Source organism: Populus alba, chromosome 2 (genome assembly GCF_005239225.2).
Source record: "Populus alba chromosome 2, ASM523922v2, whole genome shotgun sequence".
NCBI classification, from domain to species: Eukaryota; Viridiplantae; Streptophyta; class Magnoliopsida; order Malpighiales; family Salicaceae; genus Populus; species Populus alba.
Window position 1 is genome coordinate 1,032,304 of NC_133285.1, and position 26,028 is coordinate 1,058,331.

Sequence of the window (26,028 nt, forward strand, 5' to 3'; positions counted from 1 at the left end):
ATAAAAAGAGTTTACTATAAATCTTAGGATTAGAGAGAAGAGAAATAAGTAAAGATAAATATAATAATTTTCAATGAGAAAAGAGATATTTTTTATCTTTTCGAAAGTCTGGATAATTTTCTACAAATAATCAAACAGATGAAAGAGTATGAATTAACAGTCTAATAAAAATGTATTAATTAATACATAATCTAATAAAAACGAATCTAAAATAACGTTTGCTATAAACCAGAGATTTCTCCACACAAGATGGCGTTTTCAGGAATTGGAAATTTCATCTCTAACAGGAATGGTTGATGGATCCTCCTCTCCAATGCCTCTGACTCGCAAGTATAACTCTTGCCCTAGATACCATCTCTCCACATCCTGTGATCTCAGATTCCACAACCCTTGATTGTCCAGCATAACCATCACTGCCGTCCATCCGAATGGATAAACCTATCAAGCGATCACAAATTTGTGATAAAAAGAGTATTAGGCATATCGTTTCACATCCCTTGATCAAAAATTGGTGTTCAATGATCTGCAAGTCAACAAACCTGAACTGTAGAACGAGAAAACAGCATCATTCAAGTTATATGTTGCCTTCATACCCTCTTCCCATGATGATGTACCAAACTCCATGCTGCAATTAGAATTCACAATTTTCAGTGAAGGGATTAAATGAATCAAATTAAGCTTATTCCACCAATAAATATTGGCTTTGAAAGTCCCACTAAAACATGGAGCATGAGAAGCCTCACCCAACAACAAAGAAGTTGTAGCCGTCAAGGTGCCATGTTTGCAAAGACGGGGGTAGGATTTTCAAACACCAAATGGTAAAACTCTCTGTAATTTGCATTGATAACTGAAGTATTCAATGTCGAGATACCATTATCAATAGGGGTATCTGGAAAAATTCCAGTCTTCGATGTTTCGAGCTCGAAATAGTCTGCCATCTTTAATGGTGTCCCTTGGCTCACAAATGACACCCCGTTGACTGTATACAGGTGTCTATTTATATCGGTCTCACCGTTCCTGAGGACTATTGTATGGGACACGTTGATGCTGCCATAGTGATATGAACCTTGAGGATTTGGCCTGGCAGCTCCCGCTGACAAGTTCCACCTGATCAAGCACCAAATTGACAGCTTTTAACCATATGTTATTCGTGTTTTACTTGGGATTAGCGATGCGTACCTTATTGAACGAGCTTGTTCAATGGAGTAAAAATAATCATGTAACTGTGGTCCTGGGGGAAGTGGGCCGGATGGAAAATCATCAGAGTTCGGGTAGCGAATGACGCCGACTCCAAAAAGTTCAGCGTCAGTTAAACGGGAACTTGCAACCATGTAGAAGGACTTGCCACTAGTTTGATTCTTCGCTGTAACTAAGACTGAGGAGGATTGACCAACATGGATGTCCAGATTACTATAAGTTTGTTGTGCTGTGTAAGACCCTTCTGTCTCCACTAACAACATTAGATGGTCTTGAATCCTGAAGTTCAACGAAGTTTTCAAGCCCACATTTGAAATCCTTAGCCTGTATGTAGCCCCTGTAATCCAAGAAGATCATAATCAAATAAGTTGTTCCTCTGAATTCATATATAGTTTCTGTTGTCGATTGCACAGCAAAACATTATAGTAAAGGCTGGTGCAATCGACAACAGAAACAAATCAAGAGATACTACACGTTCGATTTTGAAAAAACAAATCAAGAGAGATAGACTCCACTTTTAAGAAAGTAATATAAAAGAGATAAACTCAATCTTGAAAAACCTAACAAATTCTTGTTGAATAAAAAATTTAAAATTTAAATTTAACTACTAGATAATAAGTACCAGCATTCTTAAACAAAATAATCTAGAATAATAAACAATCTTAAAATTCTTTAATAAATAAATATAATTTCCGTAATAAAGTATATGTGTATTCACCTGGTTGAAATTCAAAAACTGTTTCATTAGGACCCCGTCCATTGATAAGAATTCCACTGGGATTCTGAAGTCCAGTCCCATTATCAAGCAAAGCCCTCAAATCCTAGAGAGAGAAAAAAGGCATAATCATAATTGTTGTAACAATTTATATGTGAAAATATGATAGATCCCAGGAAATCATACCCGGTGATCTGCACTGTACCAATCTCCAATGAGGACATCAATATCTCCATGAGGTTGTGGAAATGGAATAGGAATAACCTCACGATTATTCACACGAATAGGACCATATCCACCAGCAGCTTTGTGCAGGAGAAGTGATGGGAAATAAAAGAAACTTCCGATCTGATCCTTCACTTGAAAACTGTATGTCCAGTTCCGGCCAGGTAGTATTGGACAGTTAGTCTCTTGCACCCCATCTTGCCATGAATTCCTTCTCATTTGCAGTCCGTTCCTACATTGAATTTATGCAATCTCAAGCTGTCCTTACATGCGTACTAAAAATAGAAGAATCTGTGCTTGATTGTAAATGCATACCATGTCATAAGGAATGGTTCTGTCAAGTTGTTATGAACATTGATGTTTAGCACATCATTTGTTGTTGCATTCAACAATGGTCCCGGAAATTGATCGTTGATCACAATCACCTGCATAATTGAAAACAAGAAGAAAAGAGAACACTTGTACTGAAAAGTGAAACAAAATTCCAAGCACATAACACTAGCAAGTACAAAGGATGTAAGAAAAGATTGAAGAACCTGTTTGGTAAGAGCAAGAGGAGCACGGTGAGAGAAGGAAACTGTCCAGTCATAGGAAAGCGATTTGCCATCTACCAACACAGCGAGGGAGGAGAAGTAGAAAAGGATGAGGCTGAAAGGACTCATATCTACGTTTGCTTTCCTGACCATGCCATGAAATATAACCTAAATATATTTCTATCAACGAAGAACTAAACTTGAAGAAGCCAACTCGTAAGAGTAGAACTCTTTATATATATAAATTCATTTGTTTTTATAATTTATAGATGGATTCCAGATAAGTTTAGTTTGTGTACAGGTTATCCACGAATACAACATTGTTTAATTTTTTATGTTTTTGAATAATATCGTATATTAATCAATTTCTATCACTTATTTAATATTTAATTAGAGTAAGGATATATATATGGCCCAACAAGCTTCAAAAGCAAATGCCCAATGAGCCCAGCAAGTTGGAAATAGTTGCAAGCCTGTCACTGAGTTCACTCGTGATTAATTCGTGTTTTAAATTTCGTTTTCGTCAGCAGTGGCAGTTAGCTCATCTAAGAGAAATGGGTAAACAACATTGTAATAACATTCCACTTCAGTCCTTATAATTTAAAGTTTCTTTTTTATAACTCTATTCATGACGCCTTGTCCCTTTTTTTTAGATAAAAAAATGAAGTCTCTGTAATTTACAAATTATTCAATTCAGTCTCAAAATGTCTCCCCATACTCTACATGTATACACACACTGGTTATGTTTGTGTTTGGTTAGCATTTCAGTGCAAAAAGAATACAAACATGCTTATTTATAAAGATAAATAAATAAAATAAATATATTATCAAAATAATTTTAAAATGAATTTTTATATTTTTTTTTAAATAGAAAATACAAAAAAACATGTCCTTCCCATATCCCAGCACAAAAACTTAATTCTTTTTACTTTACTAACTAATAACAATTAATTTTAAAAGTATTTTTTATTTGAAAATATATTAAAATAATATTTTTTTATTTTTTAAAATTTTATTTTTATATCAGTATACTAAAATAATTTAAAAATTAAAAAAAATTTGATAGGCGGGGCTATCACTTCTTGGTCAACCCTTAAAGTTGACTGGTGACACTCCTTGATCAACCCTTAAAGTTGACAGGTGATATTAGCAAGATATTTTTAATTTTTAAATATTTTTTATATTTTTTAAAAAATTATTTTTAAATCTAAAATCACTTCAAAAATATATTAATTTAAAAAAAATAAAACAAAATATTTATAAAAAATAAAACAAAAACTAAAAAGCTTTTACTCTGGACAAGTCTCATTGTTGGTCTGCATTTATAGGCCTTGCAAACATGAGAGCAGAGAGCCAGAGACTCCTCTGTTAATCGATCTAATCACTTAGTCTATAGATCACCATCATTTCTAGGCGAGGACGCTTTCGCCTCAACGATCCAGGTGATTATCCAAAGACCATATTTTAGCCCAAGGAAGGATGCTCAGTGGCAAAGGTCAACGACTGGGACACTGATTCCTTTCAATGTATCACGTATGAAAGCCTCAAGACAAATGAATCAAGGCATTATAAACAAACAGCAATTCATCTACTGATAACCCACATAACAAAACAAGAAAGAGGTATTCGCAGAGTATCAGCACAACCTAGTAATCCTCCCTGCTGATAAACAAGATAGATCTTCTCATGTTTATCCATTCATTAAGTGAACTGTGGGCCTCGCAAAAAAACACAGCCGTACCAGGAAGCTAAAGTTCAACCAAATAAACCATGAATAAATTCAAAGCTGGTGGTTAGTTAAATGTCAATCCAAGCTCCCAAGAAAAAAAGGGTTAAATGTTCATCAAATCAGTCGAAAATCAACATTCCTCTGCCACAATTTTTTAAATACAAGCTCCTTGCATAGTTTAAGTGGATATCTCCACTTGTATTTCTTTTTCATTTTTATCCTCTCTTCCCCACCACTTTGTTCTAGCAAGTTCAGGTGGTTCCCTGCAGCTTCCTCAAGTTTTCAAACAGTCAGTAGGCTACAACAACCAGCTGTCAACGCATGCATAAGAAAAAATATGGAAGGCCAAACAGTACATCCACCTATTATTTTACATGTGCTCTAATAAACTCCTCCACCTGAGATATCTCGCCAGTCAAACCAGAAGCTTCACCAATGGTAACTTTATTAATGCATTGCGAGAATGAAAACACTTCACCAGGTATTCCAAGAGTATAGTCATTTGCGATATCAGCATCTGATACTCCGCTCCTTGATACCCGCAATTTTTCTCTGAAAGATAGAAAACAAATGGACTAAGTATACTTGCATTTGCATTAATCACAATGAAATGCACAGCAGAGAGAGAGATAGAGAGATGCATTTTAAATGGGATTGAAGCAAAAATCTTATCTGAACACAACTACAAAAAAATCCAATAGAGCACCAAATAACAAACACAAAGGTTACATTTTTTAAGGGAACAAGCAGCTGTAGATAGGTCTCATCCAGCCCTTGAGTTTTAGCTAATGTATGGGTTACAGTTTGTTAAACTGTGAAAGACTTTTTAAAGCAACAAGACTTACTTATCATCCAAGGCACAAGGCCCAACTCCTGGTGCTCAACCCAGTAAAACCATGCACTTGTTTAGCAATGTGTATATATTTTGCAAAAAATAATAATAAGAGTAAAAGCTGGCTTCACTAAATAATATCTTCCTACAAAGGCTTGACCAAAATATATGTTTCACAACTTCATACATATTCATTTCCATTGATAACAAAATCCATAGCTGAAAAGGCCTTTTGTTTTGTTTTTATATAGAGAAAAACACAAATATCGTTAAAACAACACCATATCAAAATCATATAAAAATCATAAAACAGAAAGCTATATGATTAAAAGTGCTTGAGCAAATTTGCAAACCAGACCATATGATGTTCCATCTTTTCAAGTTAGAATATGTTATCAAATTGACACAATACTGTCAAGTGTAGATTTTGAAAAAAAATTGCCCCCTACGCCTGGCACCTTGCAAGAAGCATTCGCCTAGGCAGCACCCAAGCAAATCACCTTGCCTTGAGGCAGAGGCATTCAAGGCAGGGGTGCCTTGTCTCACCTTAGCACCCAGGTAATTGCCTCTAGTATCTCATATGATGGCTTTGCATTAACAAAGGAGCATAAAAGCCTAACTGACCACGTGATCTCAACAACTTCTCATTGAGATGCCAATAAGAAATTATTACTTGGAAGTGCAGGACAATGGAGAATATAAGGAAATTGAACGCACATTTCTTTCTCTAACTGTTTTCGGATGAATTCCTTGGTATGTGCTGTCACTTTGTCTGTCTTGTTACAGCAGATGAGAACTGGAAGTTTTCTTTTTACGACACTTGCCTTGGTCAAAATATCATACAGATATCTGTAACATACAGGCCATCAAAATTAGAATACCACATTTCTACATCTTCAGAGTGCAAATACATGTGCGCTTTATCTGAAACTATGTGTTGAAGTTTGTAATTACTCTGTAACTGCACTCAAGTTGGGTAAGAATTCCAAAGCATCAACAACAAACACGATGCCAGCTGCTTGAGGCAAGAACTCGTCTAGTTTGGGTCGAAGACGAGAATGACCAGGAACATCAACAACATGTACAGGCTTTATTTTTCCCTTCTGTTGAGGACATAAAGAAGTGGAAAACGGAAGGGTTAGCACCGCCTAAAATGCCTGGCTGAATTTGGAAAACATATTCCCATTTCATGTCATTAGAAATCAACACAGCCTGAGTCAAATTTGAGCACATCAAGTTAAAATATATCACCTTGGCACTCTCGGAATGTAGTAAGAAAGTGCCCTCATTTGGTTCCATTGAGGTGACAGTACCCTGATGTGAAGAGCCATCTCGAAGCTGGCAAATGCATCAGGGATGTAAATAAAATTTAGAACAAAAACTGTAATGTACAAACAAGATTACTCTCATAACTAAACTTTCAAAAGTCAACGATCAAACTCTGAAATCTCAAAGGAATGTGGGGGATTACTTGATAAAAAAGAACAGTTTTACCACTCCCACTAAGCCCAGAGAGCACAATGGTATTGGATTTTGTGCGTTTCAGCAAGCGAACTGCAAAGAAAAGCATAAAAGAAGAAGTTAGATATGATTCCAAATCCAAACATCTAAAAAAAGAAACAATCTGCATTTTTTTCTTAAAACATTTGCTAAACAAGCAATGCAGTTGAAACATAGAAAACACAAAACAGAGAGATCATTGATTCAGGAGGTCTATTCAAATAACAAGGACAATCCTCTCTCTTTCCAAAAACTATTCAATCCCTTGTAAATAGGTAGTGAAACATCTACGTTTTTCATTTGATATCTTCAAGAGAGCCCCTGCTAGACTTCAAAACCAGTCCTACCATGACTTTACATCAATTTACATCGATTAGTTCCGTAATCCTAAACAGCAATCCTGCCCAGAGAGTTAAATTTACATGGAAACGAAAGAGTTTTACATGATCAAAAAGTAGCAACACCGGACATCCTTTGCAGATTTTGCTGCCCAGATCCATGATATTCTTAATAAAAAAATGAGGTCCAATTGGCCAGTACAGATAACAAATTACAGGCCATATTGCAACATCAAGTGCTCTGTTTGATTCTTCCTCAGTCCCGACACTGCATAATTCTGCTTCACTTTATGAGGTCAAAGATTTCCAAATTCCATATAATCAACACTAAGTATCAAATTGTGTGCTTAAGTACAATCTCTTTAAGTTACAGCAAATAGACGATCAAGTAAGAGCCATTTCCGTTACGCTAGACAATTAGAGATGAAACAAACATAAGCAAACAGAAGTAGAGAATTACTTGTAAAGAGCAAAAGGGTGGTGAAAAGCAAGACAGCGACAGCCGCGTACAGTTGAGTAGGAGGTATTTGATGTGCATATTCAATCCCCTGTTGCAACCATTGCTGCGCTTCAGTTTTCCACTGCTCTATTCCTTCCATTTTAGATGCTGCGAATCCACGTTTTACAGAAATTAAACCCAAATTTCATGTAATTTTACAAATGGGATTCAATTACAGCCAGATTTCCGTTTCAAGAAAGAGAAAAAAACACTGACAGATCGAATCAGACGATAAAAAAACCCACCTAAAGAAAAGTGTGTTTGAAGGCTGTGAGGCTCACCGCTAACCCGCAAAGGAACCGGAGTTGAGGAGGGTCCGTTTCTTGGGTTTCTCCGCTGTTACTGGGGTTACAGTCGCTGCTGCTTCTCCGATCCTTATCTCCGCTGCTTGTCGCCCTTTCCGGCGCGTGGGGGCTATTGAAAGATCGCGAGAGAAGAGAGAGAATGATTTTTATTGCTTTTCTTTGTTTGGATTTTTTATTTTTACTTTTACTTTTTGTTTGGAGAGAGGAGAGGTTTTTTTAGGTTTTTTATTTTTAATAAAACACGAACGGGTAGCCCGTGTTAAATGTAGGAAATTAATATGGTAAGTTAGTCCCCGTACTTTTGACATTTACAGTTTAGTTCAGTAGGCAAAGTTGATTTTGATTTTTTTTTAAGTTTCCCATATTTCCCTTTATAAATGATTTTTTATCTTATCTATAGCGGGTGAAAGTTGAAACATAAAATTTCGATTATAAGTCTGGGGACAATGTAGGAAAGAAACAACCAGATTGTAAAAAAAGTATAAATATAAATACTGAGTTACAAACGAGTATGAAATATAAGGACCTAATAACTGAAAGTTTTTAAACTAAACGGTTGATTAGTTATTTCACTGAAAAACAAGGATAAAATAATAATTTCCTCTTGATTTCTTTTTCTTGCCTCCACTTGCTCTCTCTCTCTCTCTCTCTCTCTCTGTTGATTTTTTTAGACTTTGATTTTTTTTCTTCCTTTTGCCTTATCTTTTCCACTTGCTTCCTTTTTGTCAATTAACAAAATATATTATATAGTCAAATTTCGCATTGAAAAAAAAAAATCTCAGGTTAATAATAAAGAAAAATAATTAAAAATCACGTACACGTCCCCACACTCATGATCCGTGTCCTTAAACAACAGGGTAAGGATATTTTTAGGTTAATTTTTTATATAACAGTGATAGAATCAATTTTTTTTTCTAATAGTAAAGATATTTATAGATTAGATTTTTACTCCGTTATGAATTTAAAAAATATTATTAAATCCATAAAGAATAAAATATATTTCATTTCAAAATGTTCCAAGTGAATTGATTTCATATCTCTATGCATCCTTGTTCCTCGGATCATTATATTTGATTCATTTTTGTGTCATCTTCAAGCAAAAACTAATCGAAGATTTCAAAACACTAGGATTGTTGGGAAACATGTTTCCTTGGTTATTGCTATATAAGATTTTTTTTTTTTTTATATGTAGAGTATTATAAAACCAATTTATGCGTAATAAACCATTTTTTTTATAACTCAATTTAGCCTTTTAAATATAGTGTTTGAAAACACAGGTCAATCCATGTTTTTTTAAAAAATTAATTTTTTTTTGCATGTTTTGAATTGTTTTAATGCACTGATCTTAACAATAATTTATAGAAAATAAAAAAATATTATTTTGATACATTTTTAAAATGAAAAACATTTTAAAAAGTAATCACAATTACAATCCTACACAAGAATATATTATATACCCTGCTTTTCATGATTCCAATAATATTTACTAAAAAAAATTAAAATTAAAACCTGAAATGGAGCAAACCCTAAATCTTAACCCCTCGAGGTTATTATTGTTATCGCTATATAATTTTGTAATTTATATAGCAAATCTATTCATATTTATTGAAACACCCTTATGTCAAGTTTGAGAACTTTTTTCATTCAACCAGATGTTTTTTTATCGGTTCGCTTTTGAAATATTATGTGAAAAACCTTTCTCTCTAATTTTTTTTTTTAACAATTCAATACTATTCTATTTTATTTTTTTTTAACTAGCCCATCTCATTTCTGATTCTAAATTATTAATATCATAAAATTTGACTAGGGGTTTACAATTTACCACCATTTCTATTTTATTTCTCACTGTTTAATTTATCACAATGAAGTCTTTTATGGGGTTTTACAGAGTTTCCACCGAGTTATCTGCATATTTAAATTATAAATTATCAGGATATATATATATATATATATATATATATATATATATATATATATAAAGAAAGCTAAATGGTGTGGGGCTTTCACTATAGCTTTAGACATAAATTACCATGGATTGCGATAATGAAATTTACTCAGTTATGGTGTTTAATTAAGAAGACCATGAGGGACATTTTAATATTATCATACTGTCTTTTCTACTGGTTATTCAAAAAGTTGTCGGCGCGTGTTCCATACACCTCAACAAGTTGGTGGCGCCCTCACCATTAAAAAGGGGCGTGAGACGCCTCTCGATGGCTAAATCTAGTCATTAATCGTATAAATAGATGCGTAGACATGCCTTTTTTTATATGGTGCAGCACGTATGTATATATCATGCTTGGATTACCACCGATAATCGATGGTTTGTGTTTTTTCATTCTTTTATTTCTTCTCCTAACAACTAACGTGCACATTTTTTCTCTCTTTCTTTGTTATTTGCTTGGGTCTGACTTAACCTCCAGACCTAGTAGCCTATAAAAAAATAAAACAAAAAAATTAATTATGATTTTTTGTTTATGATATTTCAAAGATAATTTATTTTATTTTATATAAAAAAAATAGGATTTGTGTTTAAAATACTTAAGAGATAATTTATTTGTTTTATAAAAATATAAAAAAAAATAATTAGAATTTTTATTTAGGATACTTCAATGGGAGTTTAATTTTTTTTAAAAAAATATAGAAAACATTTATAAGAAAATTATTTAGGATACTTTAAGGTTAATTAAAAAAAAATTATAAAAAAAATTAATTATAATTTCTGTTTAGGATACTACAAGGATAGTGTAATTTTGTTCTTAATAAAAAATAAAAGAAAATAAATATCAAAAAAAGATAATTTAATTTGTTTTATAAAAAAATAGAAATAAAATATCAAAAAACTAATTAGGCAGCCCTGCTAGGCCTAAACGACTAGGGACTGGCAGCCATGCCTAATTAAAGTTTTTTAATAAAAAAAATTATTATTTATATACAAAAAATGATATTTAAATCATCTTGAAGTATTTTAAATAGAAATTCTAATTATTTTCTTATATTTTTATATAAAAAAATTAAATTATCAAAGAAGTATCCTAATTAATTTTTTTATATGTATTTAAAAAAAAATTATAAAAAGAACATTTAAATCATCTTTGAAGTATATCAAACAGAAATCATAATTAATATTTTTTATGTTTTATAAAAAATAATTTAAACTATCATTGAAGTATTCTAAACAAAAATTCTAATAAATTATTTTTTATATAATTTTTTAATTTTTTATAAAAAAAATATTTAAACTATCGCTGAAGTATCTTAAACAAAAATCTTAATTATTTTTTTTTATAGTTTTTTTTTTTTAATTTTTCATGAAAAAACATTTAAACTCTCCTTGAAGTATCCTAAATAGAAATCCTAAATAATTTTATTTATATATTTTTTATTAAAAAAAACTTTTAAACTATCCTTGAAATATCCTAAATAATATTTTTATAAATCTTTTCTATTTTTTATAAAACAAATTTTACACTACCCTTGAAGTATCATAAACAGAAATCTTAACTAGTGTTTTTTATAAATTATTTTCATTAAAAAAAATTTTAAATTATCCTTTAAGTATCCTAAATAATGTTATATATATATATATAATTAATCTATCCTTAAGGTATCAAAAACATAAATTCTAATTAATTTTTTTTATAAATTATTTTTATTTTTGGAGATCTACTATAATGGCATCCTTGTACATACATTTATGTCTTGCATGTATGAAGAGGGCCAAATAGACTAGGGATGTTTGCTACTTCTATAGGCATGAATCGAAAAAATCTAAATAACTATTTAGATTTTAATGTTTTCATGCACAATAAAATTAACCAAATATTTTTCTTTAATAGCAATTATGGTTGTGGGAACATCTCCATACGAGCAGGCTTCAGATATCTAGATTTCCAGATATAACAGTCCAAACTATAAGTGTTACACTTGATCTCCCATTATGATGCAAGTATTATGATGTTATTTTTGTAATTATATACATTTATATTGTGTTCTTGAAACTTTAAAAAATGCAATTAAATTGGTATATTTTTAATGTTAAGTGGCGTGTTGGAAAAGTTTTTGAAAATAATTCATCACATGTGCTAGCATTTTATTGGAGTGAACTTTATAGATAACCTGCTATCCAAGTATTTTTTGAATTATTTGTTGAGTAAAATAATTAACTACATAAAATTATTGTTGTTTTATTTTTATTTAACTTATAATCTGCAGGTCATTTGAATGCCTTGCTTATAAGAAAGGTTAGCCATTGCTCTAACTGTCTACATTACCAGGATGAATATACGAACAACAATAGTCCGCTAATATATTTTAAGATGGTCGAGTTACGTTGTCCATATCGGGTAACGTGACAATTCGATTACATACAACACATTCCACTCAATATCAATACAAATGATGCTTTGCATGCCATTATTTGCAGGGGTAACAATGATGATTATGATTGGTTAAGCCGACATAGTGCTCATGTATCACAGTGAGATACATAAAGAAATGAGATGTTTACAAAGACGAATCCTGTAACTATTGATAACGAGTACATGATTTGGTACACGAGTGTAACACGACAAATTATTACTTTGAATCTCAAGAAGGTTCCTCCACCTGGATATATATATATATAGTATGTAAAACATGCCTAACAGATTCAACATCATGTAAGTAATAAAAGTTTTTTTATGATTAATATATGTTAACCTTTAAGTTTTATGTATTTATCTTTTAATTTAACATTAATGTCATATTAATATTAAATTGACTTCTTACTACGAGGGGGTCGAGATGCCATCTCTTATCTTTATAGTACTGATAAGGAAAGAAAAGTTCATACCGTAACATCCAGGTGGTCAAATGTTTGCCGCATTGGACTCAAAACCTTTGAAGATGGGTTATCTCCTGATGATGCTGTGGCAAAGGATGAGGCCACTTAGGCAGGAGCATGAGCTGGATCTGGTCATGCAACCAATGAATCTAAATCATCTAGTAGACGACACAAGCATAGATATATAGATGATTTATGTTTATATATTTTGAGATTACTTGAATACTGTATTGTTGGATTGTTTTATAGTAATTTTGCATGTATAATTTTTTTTTTTTTGCATCTCTTAGCCTACTTTTGATTATGAATTATGAGAATATGTTGAGTTTTGTTAGAATTTATTGACTATGTTATTGTGGTTTTTTACAGATTTTTTAAAGCGAGATAAGATTTTGGTTATAATTCCTATAAGGATGAAACTTTATTCAAATTTTGATAAAATTATAAATATTTCAACCCTATAAAACCATCAAGTAAATAAAATTTTAGATTAACAAAAACTATAATTTTATAATTTATTTATGCTTGAAAAACAAAAATAACTTAAAACTTAACAATAGTCAAAACGGTTAGATTGTTTTATCAAATGTCCATCTATTTTTTAAAGTAGTTGTAAATTATGGTATTTCAATAATATAACGTGAAACGTGATATTTTTGAAATATCGAATTTCTTAACTCAATATTTTTTCAAACTATCTTATTTTACAAAAACTTTCTTATCATGTAATATTTTAACATTTTATTATGTTTTGAATGCTAGTTTCCCGGATTATCAAAATAAATCCATCCTCTGTCTTCATGTGCTCACCATGTGACCCGGGAATGCGAAATCTCGAAACCTGGGGCACTTGTTGCCCCCCGAATCGCTGGATAATCAAAAGTCACCAGTTTCCCTTTGTTTTTTTTCGGAAAAATAGGGTTACGAAATAACTAAGTTGTTTTTAACTCTTTGGTCTGACCAATCAAAACAGATTCCATGCTAGAATTCATGTGCCACCGACAGTAATACTGCCTATCGGGGTCCCATGGTTCCTAGTTACAATACCAGACACAACGGTCCCTAGCCACAGTACCAGACAAAACCTGGCGGGCTAACCTAGTGTTTCACTAATTCAGGGTTTAATCTGAGTAAAAAAACTTGGTTTTTTTTTTTTTTAAATAATGTTGTTTTATTTTTAAAAAAAAATTAAAACAGCATCATATTAATCCAGATTAAGTCATGCAATCTGTCATGTGAGCCTTAAATCAGGTCAAAGCAATTCTTGTAGCTATACCATGTATACAGCAAGGGTTACATTTTTTACCTGGGTTTCGTTTATCCATGGAATATGTTTAATCCTGAGCGGTAGCCAACAACATGAGAAAATTAAACCTTTCATCATCCCAGACACGGAATTTTTGAAACAGTCTAAGATGACGCGGCTACTGGCTACTGCCCTATAATAGAGCTAAGACTTGAAGAATGTTTGTTTTGAAGGTATTATCGTGTTTTTTTAAAAAAATTAATTTTTTAAATATATTTATATTGTTTTGATGTGAATAAAAAAATATCAATTAAAAAAATATTATTTAATATATTTTTTAAATAAAAATTAATTTTAAAAACAGTCACTTCTACAACAGTAAATCCACAGCTTTGCCTTTGCTGTGATTCCATTTCTATTCATTTACATTGACTACTTATTAATAAAGTTTACATGACATTGTTAGGAATATTTAGGATGGAAACAAATATCGAAGTGGTTTAGAGATATAAAAAATATTATTTTTAAAATGTTTATTTGTCTCATACAAAAACAACATCTCTAGAATACAACTAAGCCCTCTAAACTTCTAAAATAATGAGAAGATAAGACCAAGAAAAAAATATATGTATTTTTGTTGTGTTTCTTTTCTATATAGTAATATGTTTTTATAAACTTGAAACATAATAATAAAACAATATGATTGCTCATCAAACAATATAATTGTTGATAAAATAATATGATTGTTCATCAAATTGTATAACTATTCATAAAACAGTATAACAGTTCATTTTAAATTTCAAGTTCAAAATGCTATCTTTAGATATTATAAATATCCACATAATAAATATTAGAAATCCAAATAGAAGAGTTTCTCTACCATGACTTAATTTACTACATAGTAGAAACTTATATTTAGAAACATTAGGAGGAAGTGTTTCTTTTCAATGCGAGATAAAATTTTTTTTTATTCATTTACAAACTACACCAACACGTATGAATACCCCTCTTGGATATTATAGAGTGATTTTTTATATTTTTAAAATAATTAATTGTAATAAAATACGTCTCATATATTTTTACTGTTTCGGTTTTTCCAGAGACAGCCAAAATTATAACAATAGAATATCAGATTACCAGCCACAGCAGTCGCACTAGCAATAGTGACCTTGCATTCACCTTTATTGCAGGAGTATATCATGTTATCATGGGCCTCATGGCTGAGTCAGCCAGGCAAGCTTGTCTTGCCCTCTATAAGTGGACTAGTTAGTGCTCGTCGTATCATGTCTAGACAACTGTGACGAGGTGGAGATGGTTTTCGCCACTCCAACTGAAAATTTGTCTCGGCTTAATTAATTATTCTTAATATTTTTAGATGAAAAATAAAAAATATTATTAAAAATAACTATTAACACAGTACCATAAGCTAAATTTACGCTCAACTCTTTTAGGAAGCAAGACGACGACATATAGTAGCCAATAGATGAGAAAGTTTGATCAGATCTACATGGAAGATTTTTGCCGCTATTAAATTATTGAACTTTCCAGACTCTTTTCATACCATTTCCATGAAAATCTAATCTTTAAAAGCTATGAAGTGACATCCAATGGATTGAACTTTCGGAGAAATTAATCTATGGATTCATTGGAAGGATGTGTGCACAAGGAAATTAGAATTCAAAACCCAACAAGATAAGAGTAAATTATTCTTTAGTCTCTGTGTTTAAAATTCTGGGACTAAAGACAATTTACTAAATAAGTTTCGAAAGGGAAGGCTTCTAGAAAAAAATTCACAAGCATCCAAAACATACCGTGGGCTGCAAACGTGTTTGTCTGCCTGCAAGGTACAATATCCTTGTAACGCCGACGGTTTTCTGAGTCAGCATGTGACAGATCCAAAAACCACCGAATGGATAAGCCCACGACAATTCGTTAACCAACCAAACTAACCATGGTTAACCAATCCTCAACTTCTTTATAATCAACGAAGTCACCCTTCCCATTTCCTCAACATCCTTGAACAACACAGCAACTCGGCAAAACAGGCTTTACTTTCCAAACATGGCCTCCACAACTTGTCTCACATCTTTTAGCTCCTCCGCGTCTCCTTTTATTGCCTCAAAAGTTTCCACCAATCAGTCTCGTTCACCACCACCGTCTCGCGTCGGCTTCCGCCCCCTTCGAGTATCCGCCGCCTGCGCTTCAACCGCCGAGAGACCCACATCATACATTGCAGCACCAACATCTGCATCATCTCTTTACGAAGTTCTCGGAATTCAAATGGGCGCCACGTGTCAGGAGATCAAGACAGCTTATCGAAGACTGGCTAGAATCTTGCATCCTGATGTTGCAGCTAACGGTCAAGGGGAGGACACGGCTTACGAGTTCATGAGAGTCCACGAAGCTTATGAAACCCTGTCTGATCCTGAAAAACGTGCAGATTATGATCTCTCCCTTTATAGACGAGGAAGGCAAATGGGCTCTCCGTTTGTGATGTCTGCTGCTACTGTAACAACAATGGCAACAGGATTTTCTGGGTATACAAGTCAGAGATGGGAAACTGATCAGTGCTGGTAAATGGGAAAAGAGGCTGTAATATCATAGATCCTAATCGATTTTAGTCCCTTAGATTGCTAGATGAAATTGTAAGATACAGTATTGACCCCCAAATATTGGGGATTATTTGCTGTTGTAAATAGTCCAGATTGGACCTCCATCTCTTGTATCATGTCCCAAGGCGGCATTTTTTCAGCCTGGAATTATGAATTCTTACCTATGATAATGCTATGATTTTGAAATGGATGTGCTGAACAGTAAAATTCAAGCCCTCTTTTCTTGACATTATAATACTACTGGAACATACTCCATCTCAAGGAAAATGAGTTTTCCTTATGCAGACAAGAGGAATGGACTCGGATTCTTTTTTCATAGAGAATTGGATTCCTGTTTATCTTGGTCCGAGAGTGATCTGGAATGATAGATAAAGCTGAAACAGACTTGGAAGTTTCAAGATTTTCTACCCACTATTGATGGAGTGTCCAATGTCTATAAGCCATATGCGTGAATTTTGTCCAATGATTGAACTAGAGGTATAGCGATTTGAAGTGCCCAATTGCTCAACTTTTAAAGTGGAAACGCAAAAAGATGGAGCAGTTCCAAAAAGTAAAAGCAAAAGCAAGAACAGTGACCCAAAGACAGAGGCTTTGCCAGACAGAAATATCAAATACACAGAAAGAAGCAGGTAGCGTTTGGGAACGCCATCAAAACTGTATTTTCAAAAAATTTAAAAGTTTTGTTTTTTTATTAAAATTTAATATGATTTATATTTTTTATATTGTTTTGATGTGTTGATATTAAAAATAATTTTTTTTAAAGAAAATATTATTAACATGTATTTCAGCACAAAAAAATAATTTAAAAAATAATCACTACCATACCAAACATGCTCTAAAACTCGTTCGCAATCTTGGTTTGATTAGAAACACACAGCGAAAAAAACAGCTCAATGCATGGAAAAATCCAGGCCACATATAAACAAATACGATGGGAACTGCTACCCATTTTCGTTCTCCAGAATTCCAAATATACAACCACTAGTCTACAGCCTCAATGAACTGGGTCAAACAGACTTGGGCCTCACTTTCAATTGGTATGTACGATTATGGGCCAAGGCTGGACTCATCTCTACAAGTGTCCATAGCATAGCGAGTAAGCACGTAGCAATGGCTTGATCGGTGCAGCCTTCAAGTCAATGGCTCCGTTGTCGACTTGTCGGTGTCTTGCGTTTGGTTGCAATCGAACTGAAATGGGACAAGACCAGACATCCTTTCCTGACGCGGTATCTCCAAATGTGGATGAGATGGCAGCTACAACCACACGGATTAGACTCAACAAGCACACAGCTCAGTCTTAGGTTAAACGAATCAAGTCCAGTGTCATTCAAGCTGGCAAATGGATTGAGTTTTCAAGGACCACAAATATATCAATATATGGACCCTTTTAGCTACCAACCGATTTCGTCTGTATTTAATATTGTAATGTATAATGTTTTTAAAAGTTTTTTTTAAAAAAAATATATCAAAATGTTTTTGTCTATTTTTTTTAACTTTTAAAATTAATACATCAAAATTATTAAAAAATAATAGTAAAAATACCAATTCCATATTTTTTAAAGATAAATATTCTTTTAAAAAATATAATTAAAACAAAATACACCGAACTGCCAAACAAGTATTTCCTTTTCTCCGTTCATGTTGAAGGCATGGCAATAAAATATTGACGGGGACATTGCTCCTCTTTCTTCGTCCTCAGTCCCTCTTTCCTTTTTTTTTTTTTTTTTTTTTTTTTTTTCCGGGGGGCGGGGGGGGACATTGCCACTCTTCCACGACACCATGGTTTCTTCTTATCCACTTCCATGGACCCACAGAGATGAATTTCTCGTCGTCGATTAAAATTTCGTGGCAGTTCAAGAGACATCTTGTTATTCAACTATAAATATTTACATTAATATGACCGAAAACTATATGCTATAATTTATCCAACACTTTGCTAAGGTTAGAGAGAAAACCTTAGTTTGGTTAATATTAATTTACATATTTATGGAATCAGTATTATAAATAAAAATTAAGAAATTAATCCAATATATGTCCTCGAAAAGAATTAGAACATGGAAAAAATCCTAGTCGTTCCCTTCTCCATTACCCTGCCTCTTGTTTTTCTTACTATTCTCTCTAATTAATCAACTTCGACGGAGCAATCTCTTACTCATCTAACGTGGGTCTGCGTCACACCTCTGAAATCTGAATCTGAATCATTAAAGGCGCAGAAGTACCTTAAGTTTTTATTTTTGTATTTACCATTATAATAGTATTTTCTATACTTTGTGATCATCTCTGAGTCAGCTTGACGGTTTATCTAGACGATCCTATCCTATATTTTCGTCTTATGTTTTACTGTAAGCTTTGTCGAATGAAACAACTTATATCAGGAAATTTGTCTTTTGTCACTTCCTATTGAAGAAGAATTGTCCGAGAATGAAATGGCTCTGATCTCATTATTTTTAACAGCCTTTACCTGGTTTTAATGCAAGGCTCAGCTTTTACAATGCCCATGGAGCCCAATGATGCAAGTTGATGCTCAAATATGGTTCTCGGAGACGAGACAAAGAAGTCCGAACGCGTCAAATACGCGATTAGCAGAGCACAAATGGCTGGAAATTTAATTTATTTTCATAAAACTTGTACTATCAAATACAGGTACAAGCTGCAAGGCCAACTCTTAATAATTCAAAGTCACTATTAACTAATAAAAGAGATACATGCATCCATCAAAAACATAAATATGTTGATAACCCCATGATTTTTTTTTACAGAGAATCGTGGTTTCTAATCTGTGAACATAATTAGTTCACAAGGGTGCACAATCAGAGTGATAATTTTTGCCCTCCTTTGAGATACAAGATCCTGTAAATAGATAAGTCCATAAGTCCATAATTCGTGAAACTAGCATGAACTATATCAATTTTTAAATTGTGAGGTAAAGTTATAAAAAATAATTTATATTATTCTTTAACACATCTCTTTAAATGAAAGCTTTTTAAGTTTGTACAAATTCATATTATTTTTTATTTAATTTTTATCAAATAAATATAAATGATGATATTCGAACTTGTGATTGCTTGGTTATTAAGCATCTAATATTATATCAAAGAATTATATCAATCTAAAATTTTAAATTATTATGTGAAATCTTAATAAATAATTTATATTATTATTTAACACACCAAAAATCAATTTCCCACCTCCTTATAAATAACGACTCATCCTTTCCTTGACTCCCCAACCTCCTTAACCACACAGCACACGAGGAAACACAAGTATCGTTACTGTATTTTCAATCATGGCTTCCAATTCTTCTTTAGCGTCTTTCAGCTCCTCCTCTTCTCCTTTCATCGGCTCAAAGTTCTCGACCAATCAGCCTCAGTCGCTTCCATTTCGTGCCAGCTTCCGCCCCTTCAGTGTCTCTGCCTCCCGCGCTTCCACCGCCGAGCGACCACCATCCCGCAATGCCACACATATATCTCTCTACGAAGTTCTCGGGATTCAAATGGGTGCCACTTGCCAGGAAATCAAGGCTGCTTACAGAAAGCTAGCGAGAACATTGCATCCTGATGTTGCAGCTAACGTTCAAAAGGAAGACACAGCTTATGAGTTCATTAAAGTACACGAAGCTTATGAAACTCTGTCGGACCCTGACAAACGTGCAGATTATGACCGTTCGCTTTTTAGACCTGGAAGGCAAATGAGCTCTCCGTTTGCAATGTCTGCAGCAACAATGGAAACAAATGTTGTAGCTGCTGGATTTCCTGCCTACACTAGGCGAAGATGGGAAACTGATCAGTGCTGGTAGCTGCAAAATTGTTTACTGGGCTGGATTTAACCCTGAATTATAGATACCCTAATCAGTTTCAGGTGATACAGAGGTGATGATTCCAGCTGGGGATGGATTCAAGTAGCCAGGATCGGACCTCAATCTTGTAATCATGTAAATAGTTGCATTTTTTACGGCCTGCAACCATAGATTCTTATCTGCAAATGCTTTTGATATTCATGCATCAAATATTTCAGGGCCTCCTTAATTTTCAGATATACCACAACCAGTTGTCCACGGTCCAAGAATTATTGTTTGATGTACATAGCCTAAGGATTTAATTTTAAGTTTTTTTCCTCGTCAAAACCTTCAAATACCAAAAACAAAAAACAACTAAATTCTTGATTTTCTTGAACCTAAATACGTTTGATCATACGTTTGAAAAAGCTACTTAACATGGAAAGTAAATAAAAAAATCGAAGCAATTAAATCCTAAGATTATCTCCAATTTCTCTTACCTAATCAAAACAAAATAAAGTTTACAAAATCAAATAAAATATCGACAATTAAATATATATTACGATAGATAAATCAAACCATAAAATTGTGTCCATCCGTCCTCAATACCACACGGATATTTCATTTGTAATTTACAAGGGAAAATAAAACTTCCCTTTTCATTTGGAGCTAGCTAGCATATAAATCCTTTTGATAAATGTTTTATTGCGAGATGGGATCTGTGCTAGATGATGGCTAAAGCTGAAATAAACTTTCAAATTATCTTGTTTATAATTGATAGCATGCCATTTGGATAAGCCACAGCATACAGATTCTGTTCAAAACGTGATGGATAGAAATTTACATATTTTCTTGGAGTTAAGAGATAATTACTGGCCTCGATTGTCTCTCTATATATGAAAAGGATGGCTTCGGCCGCTTGAAAAATGGATGACTCCAATTTCTTGGATAAGGATGGGCAAACTTATCAAGTGAGAAAGCCGAAACGACAGTGATTTTTCTTTCTCAAACAAAAGATAAGTAATCCTACGACATGACCCCATCTTCACCTTTTCGTTTGTCTGTTTTTGTCCTTTTTCTCTCAAGAAAAATAAAGACAGGAGTCAGTTGAGCTATGGATAGCCATAACAGCTCAGGATACATTTGATCTGCACTTATCAGTTCTCAATATCGGCAAAGATAGGTCGGTCAGACCTCGAGCATGAGACCCCCCGAATTAATTTTAAAAGTATATTTAATATGAAAAAAACATTAAATTATTTTTTTATTATTTTAATATATTGATTTTTTAAAAAATAAAAAAATTTAATATTTTTCAAATAAAAATAAAAATATCTTTTAAAAAAACATCATGCTATAACAACCACACTCTATCAAAAATGATAAAGTGATTATATCTTGAGTTTTTTTTTTGTTCTAATGGTCATGAGTTCAGGTTTTATTAAGATTACTGAAAACTTATATAGTATTTAATTTTAGAGTATAGAATTAATTGAGAAGCACACAAGTTAGTTCATATATCAAATTAATAATAATAAAAAAAACATTTAAATTTAAGTTAATTTTGTTCGACATCCCTCTTTCCATGATCAGAGTTTTAATTAGTTAGATCTCTTTATTACTAATTTGATTAGTATTTGAATTCTTTTAGTATTTTCTGAATGACTAGTAAACAATATTTATGGGCCGATAAATATCTGTATGTACGAAAATAAAAATTTAAATCGAAGGGTGGAATCTGCTTTCTTTAAATCTAGAGGAGAATTTGTGTCTTGTTTATTAAAAATGGAAGTTCCTTTGTCTATAACGAACACCATGGCACCAGCCAATAAGATTTTTGCTTTTGCATTCAATGAGAAGGGGAATCAAGTCCTGAACTTAAAGTTGCGAGCAATGCTATTAAATCTCGTCCGGGTTGGTGGATTTACTCAGATCCTAACATCAGTTAAGTTTCATAAAAATTAAAAATAAAATTAATCTTTGTTTTTTCAGTATTTTTTTTTATAAAATGACTTTATTTTGATGTTTTTTTTTAAATAAAATTTTAATTAATTCAGATTAATCTACTTAATGTGACTCGAGTATTACTTTGACTCTCGTTTCGGATTTAATATCAATGTTTGTGAGAGTAATGGAGAGAGAGAAGATGAGGGTGTGGCATGCGGGAGAAGCTTTGTGGAGAGTCTGCGGGGGAGGGGAGTATACGATAGGCCACTCGTCTTCATATATCCATTTCTAATAGGCCATAGCTCTAGGCCCACGCTGTATGGGTTTTCAAAATTACCGGGCGTAGCCCGAACTCTTCTTTCAAAAATGACTTGCCATGGCAGCAGGGCTGCAGCGCCTCAAAGAAGCACCAGTTGTTAGCAATGGCTCGTCTGATCCGGCAATGGCCGTTTCTACGTAACCATTGCTTCTCACGCTGCGTTCAACTACCTCCTCTCTGAATCTTTACTTTTATCCATCAAAGCCATCTCTCCTCGTCTCTCTCTCACTATAGTTACAGCTTCTAATCGGAACGCGCATTTCGATCACGCGGTCCAGAAAAAACTTCTGATTTTGGACAAGGAGGAAATGCAAGTGATTCGGATTCTGAATCATACAAAAGCCGCAAACAGAAAAAATGCGAGGCTCGACTTGCCGTTCGTTGGGGCATGGAGCTGGCTTCTTTTTCTCCACCTCAAATCAAACGCATTATCAAGTGATGAACGCGAATTAACTTGCCTTCTTATCCCCCCCCCAAAAAAAAACACCAACGTTAAAGCTGGTCTTCGCAGTTTATATTGTGTCTTGCTTGGGATTTTCTAGGGTGGCTTCACTTGAGAAAGACGTATTCGATGCGTTAATGTTAGTCAAGGTACTTCTTCTGTAATATTATGTGTCTTTACTCTTTCGGAGTGCGTTGATTTTTTAGCTGTTTTATGTTCTTAGCGAGGGAAGCAAATGAAGATAATGTGCGTGTTTTTTTCGCAGTGACCAGGATCGTATGTGCGGGAAGGAAACCGGAGGCAATATAATTATATCGGTATTGAGCTCTGTATCTTTTAAACACTAGCCTTGGATAACTTTTTTAAAAGAATATGGTTGGCTTAGCTAGCTACGTTGTCTGTGTTTGTGTTTTTCCTTGCTGCGAAATATGGGGTATCAAGTTGAAGCAAATGCGTGCAAGTAATCTTAGCTTTGGTGCATGCTAATGCATTTAATGTTACTAATCGTGGAGCAAGACTTGTTGCATATTTAATGAGAAAGATGTTCGTTTCATGGTGTGGCTTTGATTTCTCTCAATCAAGTAAACTGTGTGCCATGCAAGAACATCATAGGTGTATATCTTGTCTTGTAGAGAATCTTTAACATCGAGTTTTAGCATTATAAATGTGTTCTTAAATCTTGATTGCTATGTGCATTGTGGGGGTAGGGAATGTTGCGGGATGTAGAAACTGAACTGATGGATGCTTTGATTCATGCCTACAAAAGATGGTGATTGGAGTAGGCTGCAGGGATTTTCTGGTTTGGAGGAAAAGATTATTGGCGATCACAATGAAGAATCTGGAGAAAGAGAATACGATGTGGAAGAGGAGGCATGGTAAGCAATTATTACCTTCGGTTGTCGTTTTGAATGGCAATACAGTTGGGGTTATGAACGCATATGTCAAATTCTTCAATCTTCTTCTGGTCTAACTCCAATTATGAAATCTGTTAACTGAAGACACTGATCTTATCTTAACTTTCTTCACTACCAATTCGGTATTGAACGCAAACCTACCATTACAGCTCTTTTCTTGGTCTACAACTTATGGATGCAATTCTCACTTCCCTAGTCTTGATTATGTCTTATTGCATTTAGCTTCCACAAGCAGAAGCTTGCATAAGTGTGGAAATAATGAATTAGAACTCCAAGGAAGCTGGAGATTTTATTTGAAGATTTATGATGATTACACATGAAAATGGAAAACAAAAATTCCAAGATGACACATTACATGTTTCTTGTACTATTTTCAGGGGTCACACGAGTACATTGATATAGCAACCAGTTGTTTCGGTGGCCTGATTAACAGAGACATAAAAGTTATCAATGAAGTTTATGCACTTCGAAGCATTGATTTTAACAATGGGCTAACGATTCCTACTGCGAGTTTGTTGATGAAAACATGTTGTTTGGAAAGAAAAAAGGGAGTGGGAATTCATATAAAGCCACCACATGAACCATCACTTGGCTTTCTTTCTTCTTTTTTTCCCAACTGAAGAAATAAAGAACCATCAACAGGAGACTTTATTGCTTCCCGGACGATTACTTGGCTCTTGTGAACCCCGCGTATTTAACCCTACACATTATACGCATGCTTATATCATTATATAGTCCAAGAAGCAGAGACCATGGTCTGTCTGTATAACTTGTTGCAAGGATGCTTTCAAGGGTAATGTTGAATTGTTTATCATCATCTATCTTTCCTATGATGGAATGATCTACCAAGCAGGAACTACATAAACATGTGCGAAGAATGCATGCAGTTCAGGAACGCAAGGGAGTTGCAGAAGAAAGTGAGCAGGAAGTGGAAACTGCCACTTTATAAACAAATGCCGAGTGAATCTAATCATATTGATTTGTAATATAAATAATTTTTTATCATTGCATATTTTCTCCACAAAGTGTCTCATACGTGTCTCATTGATCTCAGTAATTTATACTGGGCACAGCACTGACGAGCCATCTCATAGAATTATAGACTATATAGCTTGGGCTTAGGCTCGTGGAGGTAAACACGGCTTGTAGAGTCATATCTTTTGCTTTTGAAGGCCAGGCCCATTACTATTTCCCCTTTCCTTCCCTTTTCCCTTCATTCCTTTTTGTTCTCCTTTGTTTTTTCATTTTGGATGGTGAGAAACATTGGGAGTTTGGGACTTATAAACCGTTGGACACTTGAGCTCATGTATAGACCTAAGAAAAAGAGTCCTAGATGGTCCAATATGCATTTACTTGGATAAATTTGGCGTGGTTCTATCATTGCGCTAAGGGCTATACTGCCACACAAGAATGGTACTGGATAATTACATATTTACTTAAAGGAAAGAATCATCTTAAAAGCGTGCTATCATTGTGTCGTCTATGGCCGTCCAGTACCTTTACTAAGTTTTTGTGAAGGTAGATAGCAATGGCAATCATAATCCACGGTCCTCTTCTGTTTAGCATGCCCTGGTCTATAGGTGCGTGTGGGCACATTGCTTACTCCCACACGACAGGCTCATCAATAATGATCTGCCTAGCTAGAAGCTAACTTGACACCTTTGTCTTTCATTCTTTCTGTCCCTTTCCCTGCTTGGGCGATACTGGGGGTCATTGTTTCGCAGGACATGAGGCAATACATAGTATAAGATGTAACGTATTTGTCATGATAGATAGCTACGAGGTGAGTTGTTCAATTCAGCAATATTTTTCCTCAATAATGGTTCTACTTTGATATGCCTTTTGCATCAGCTGATGCCATACCATCCAGATTGCTTAATTATTGTTATCACTTCTGTCTATGGAAAGCTACAAAGCGCATGATGATAAAGCTGTGATTAGTCAGCCAGTGATGCCTATACTTAGTTTTCAAATGGTGTGAATCAGATCTATATATAATGCCTGATGATATTTGTTTTGACAATTATCTTGGACGGCATCCATTCTTTGTTTCTAATCTCCATATGCTTGCATCA

At 33.7% G+C, this 26,028-nt stretch overlaps 4 protein-coding genes and 1 long non-coding RNA gene across 6 annotated transcripts; 3 read left to right on the plus strand and 2 right to left on the minus strand.

Annotated features, from left to right (window-relative positions):
- Positions 1–221: 221 nt before the first annotated feature.
- On the minus strand, positions 222–2,914 carry LOC118029403 (monocopper oxidase-like protein SKS1). The gene is given in 11 exon segments (XM_035033277.2): positions 222–272; positions 274–438; positions 540–557; positions 559–625; positions 744–793; positions 795–1,107; positions 1,180–1,534; positions 1,916–2,018; positions 2,099–2,369; positions 2,453–2,562; positions 2,674–2,914. Coding segments are annotated over 11 exon segments (1,653 nt in total). The 5' UTR covers positions 2,824–2,914.
- A 1,510-nt stretch (positions 2,915–4,424) lies between these two features.
- On the minus strand, positions 4,425–8,098 carry LOC118029405 (uncharacterized). 2 transcript variants are annotated; one of them, XM_035033280.2, is made up of 7 exons: positions 7,850–8,098; positions 7,530–7,676; positions 6,703–6,785; positions 6,483–6,569; positions 6,186–6,334; positions 5,949–6,080; positions 4,425–4,951 (listed from the first exon to the last, which is right to left on the minus strand). In XM_035033280.2, the coding sequence occupies exons 2-7, from the start codon at positions 7,666–7,668 to the stop codon at positions 4,765–4,767; spliced, it is 777 nt and encodes a 258-aa protein (XP_034889171.1). In that variant the 5' UTR covers positions 7,669–7,676; positions 7,850–8,098; the 3' UTR covers positions 4,425–4,764. The 2 variants fall into 2 exon arrangements, with proteins under 2 accessions (XP_034889171.1, XP_034889170.1); XM_035033279.2 differs by having other exon boundaries at positions 7,814–8,097.
- Positions 8,099–15,933: 7,835 nt separating this feature from the next.
- LOC118029407 (chaperone protein dnaJ 11, chloroplastic) lies at positions 15,934–16,742 on the plus strand. The gene has a single exon (XM_035033282.2). It carries the CDS (start codon positions 16,006–16,008, stop codon positions 16,519–16,521), a length of 516 nt encoding a protein of 171 aa, XP_034889173.1. The 5' UTR covers positions 15,934–16,005; the 3' UTR covers positions 16,522–16,742.
- Positions 16,743–19,785: 3,043 nt separating this feature from the next.
- Positions 19,786–20,679, plus strand: LOC118029409 (chaperone protein dnaJ 11, chloroplastic). Its single transcript, XM_035033284.2, has one exon. It carries the CDS (start codon positions 19,843–19,845, stop codon positions 20,350–20,352), a length of 510 nt encoding a protein of 169 aa, XP_034889175.1. The 5' UTR covers positions 19,786–19,842; the 3' UTR covers positions 20,353–20,679.
- Positions 20,680–22,424: 1,745 nt separating this feature from the next.
- On the plus strand, positions 22,425–24,609 carry LOC118029412 (uncharacterized). Its single transcript, XR_004684165.2, has 4 exons — positions 22,425–23,188; positions 23,305–23,356; positions 23,747–23,914; positions 24,331–24,609. It is a non-coding gene; the product is annotated as an uncharacterized lncRNA (long non-coding RNA).
- The last annotated feature ends 1,419 nt before the right edge of the window (positions 24,610–26,028 follow it).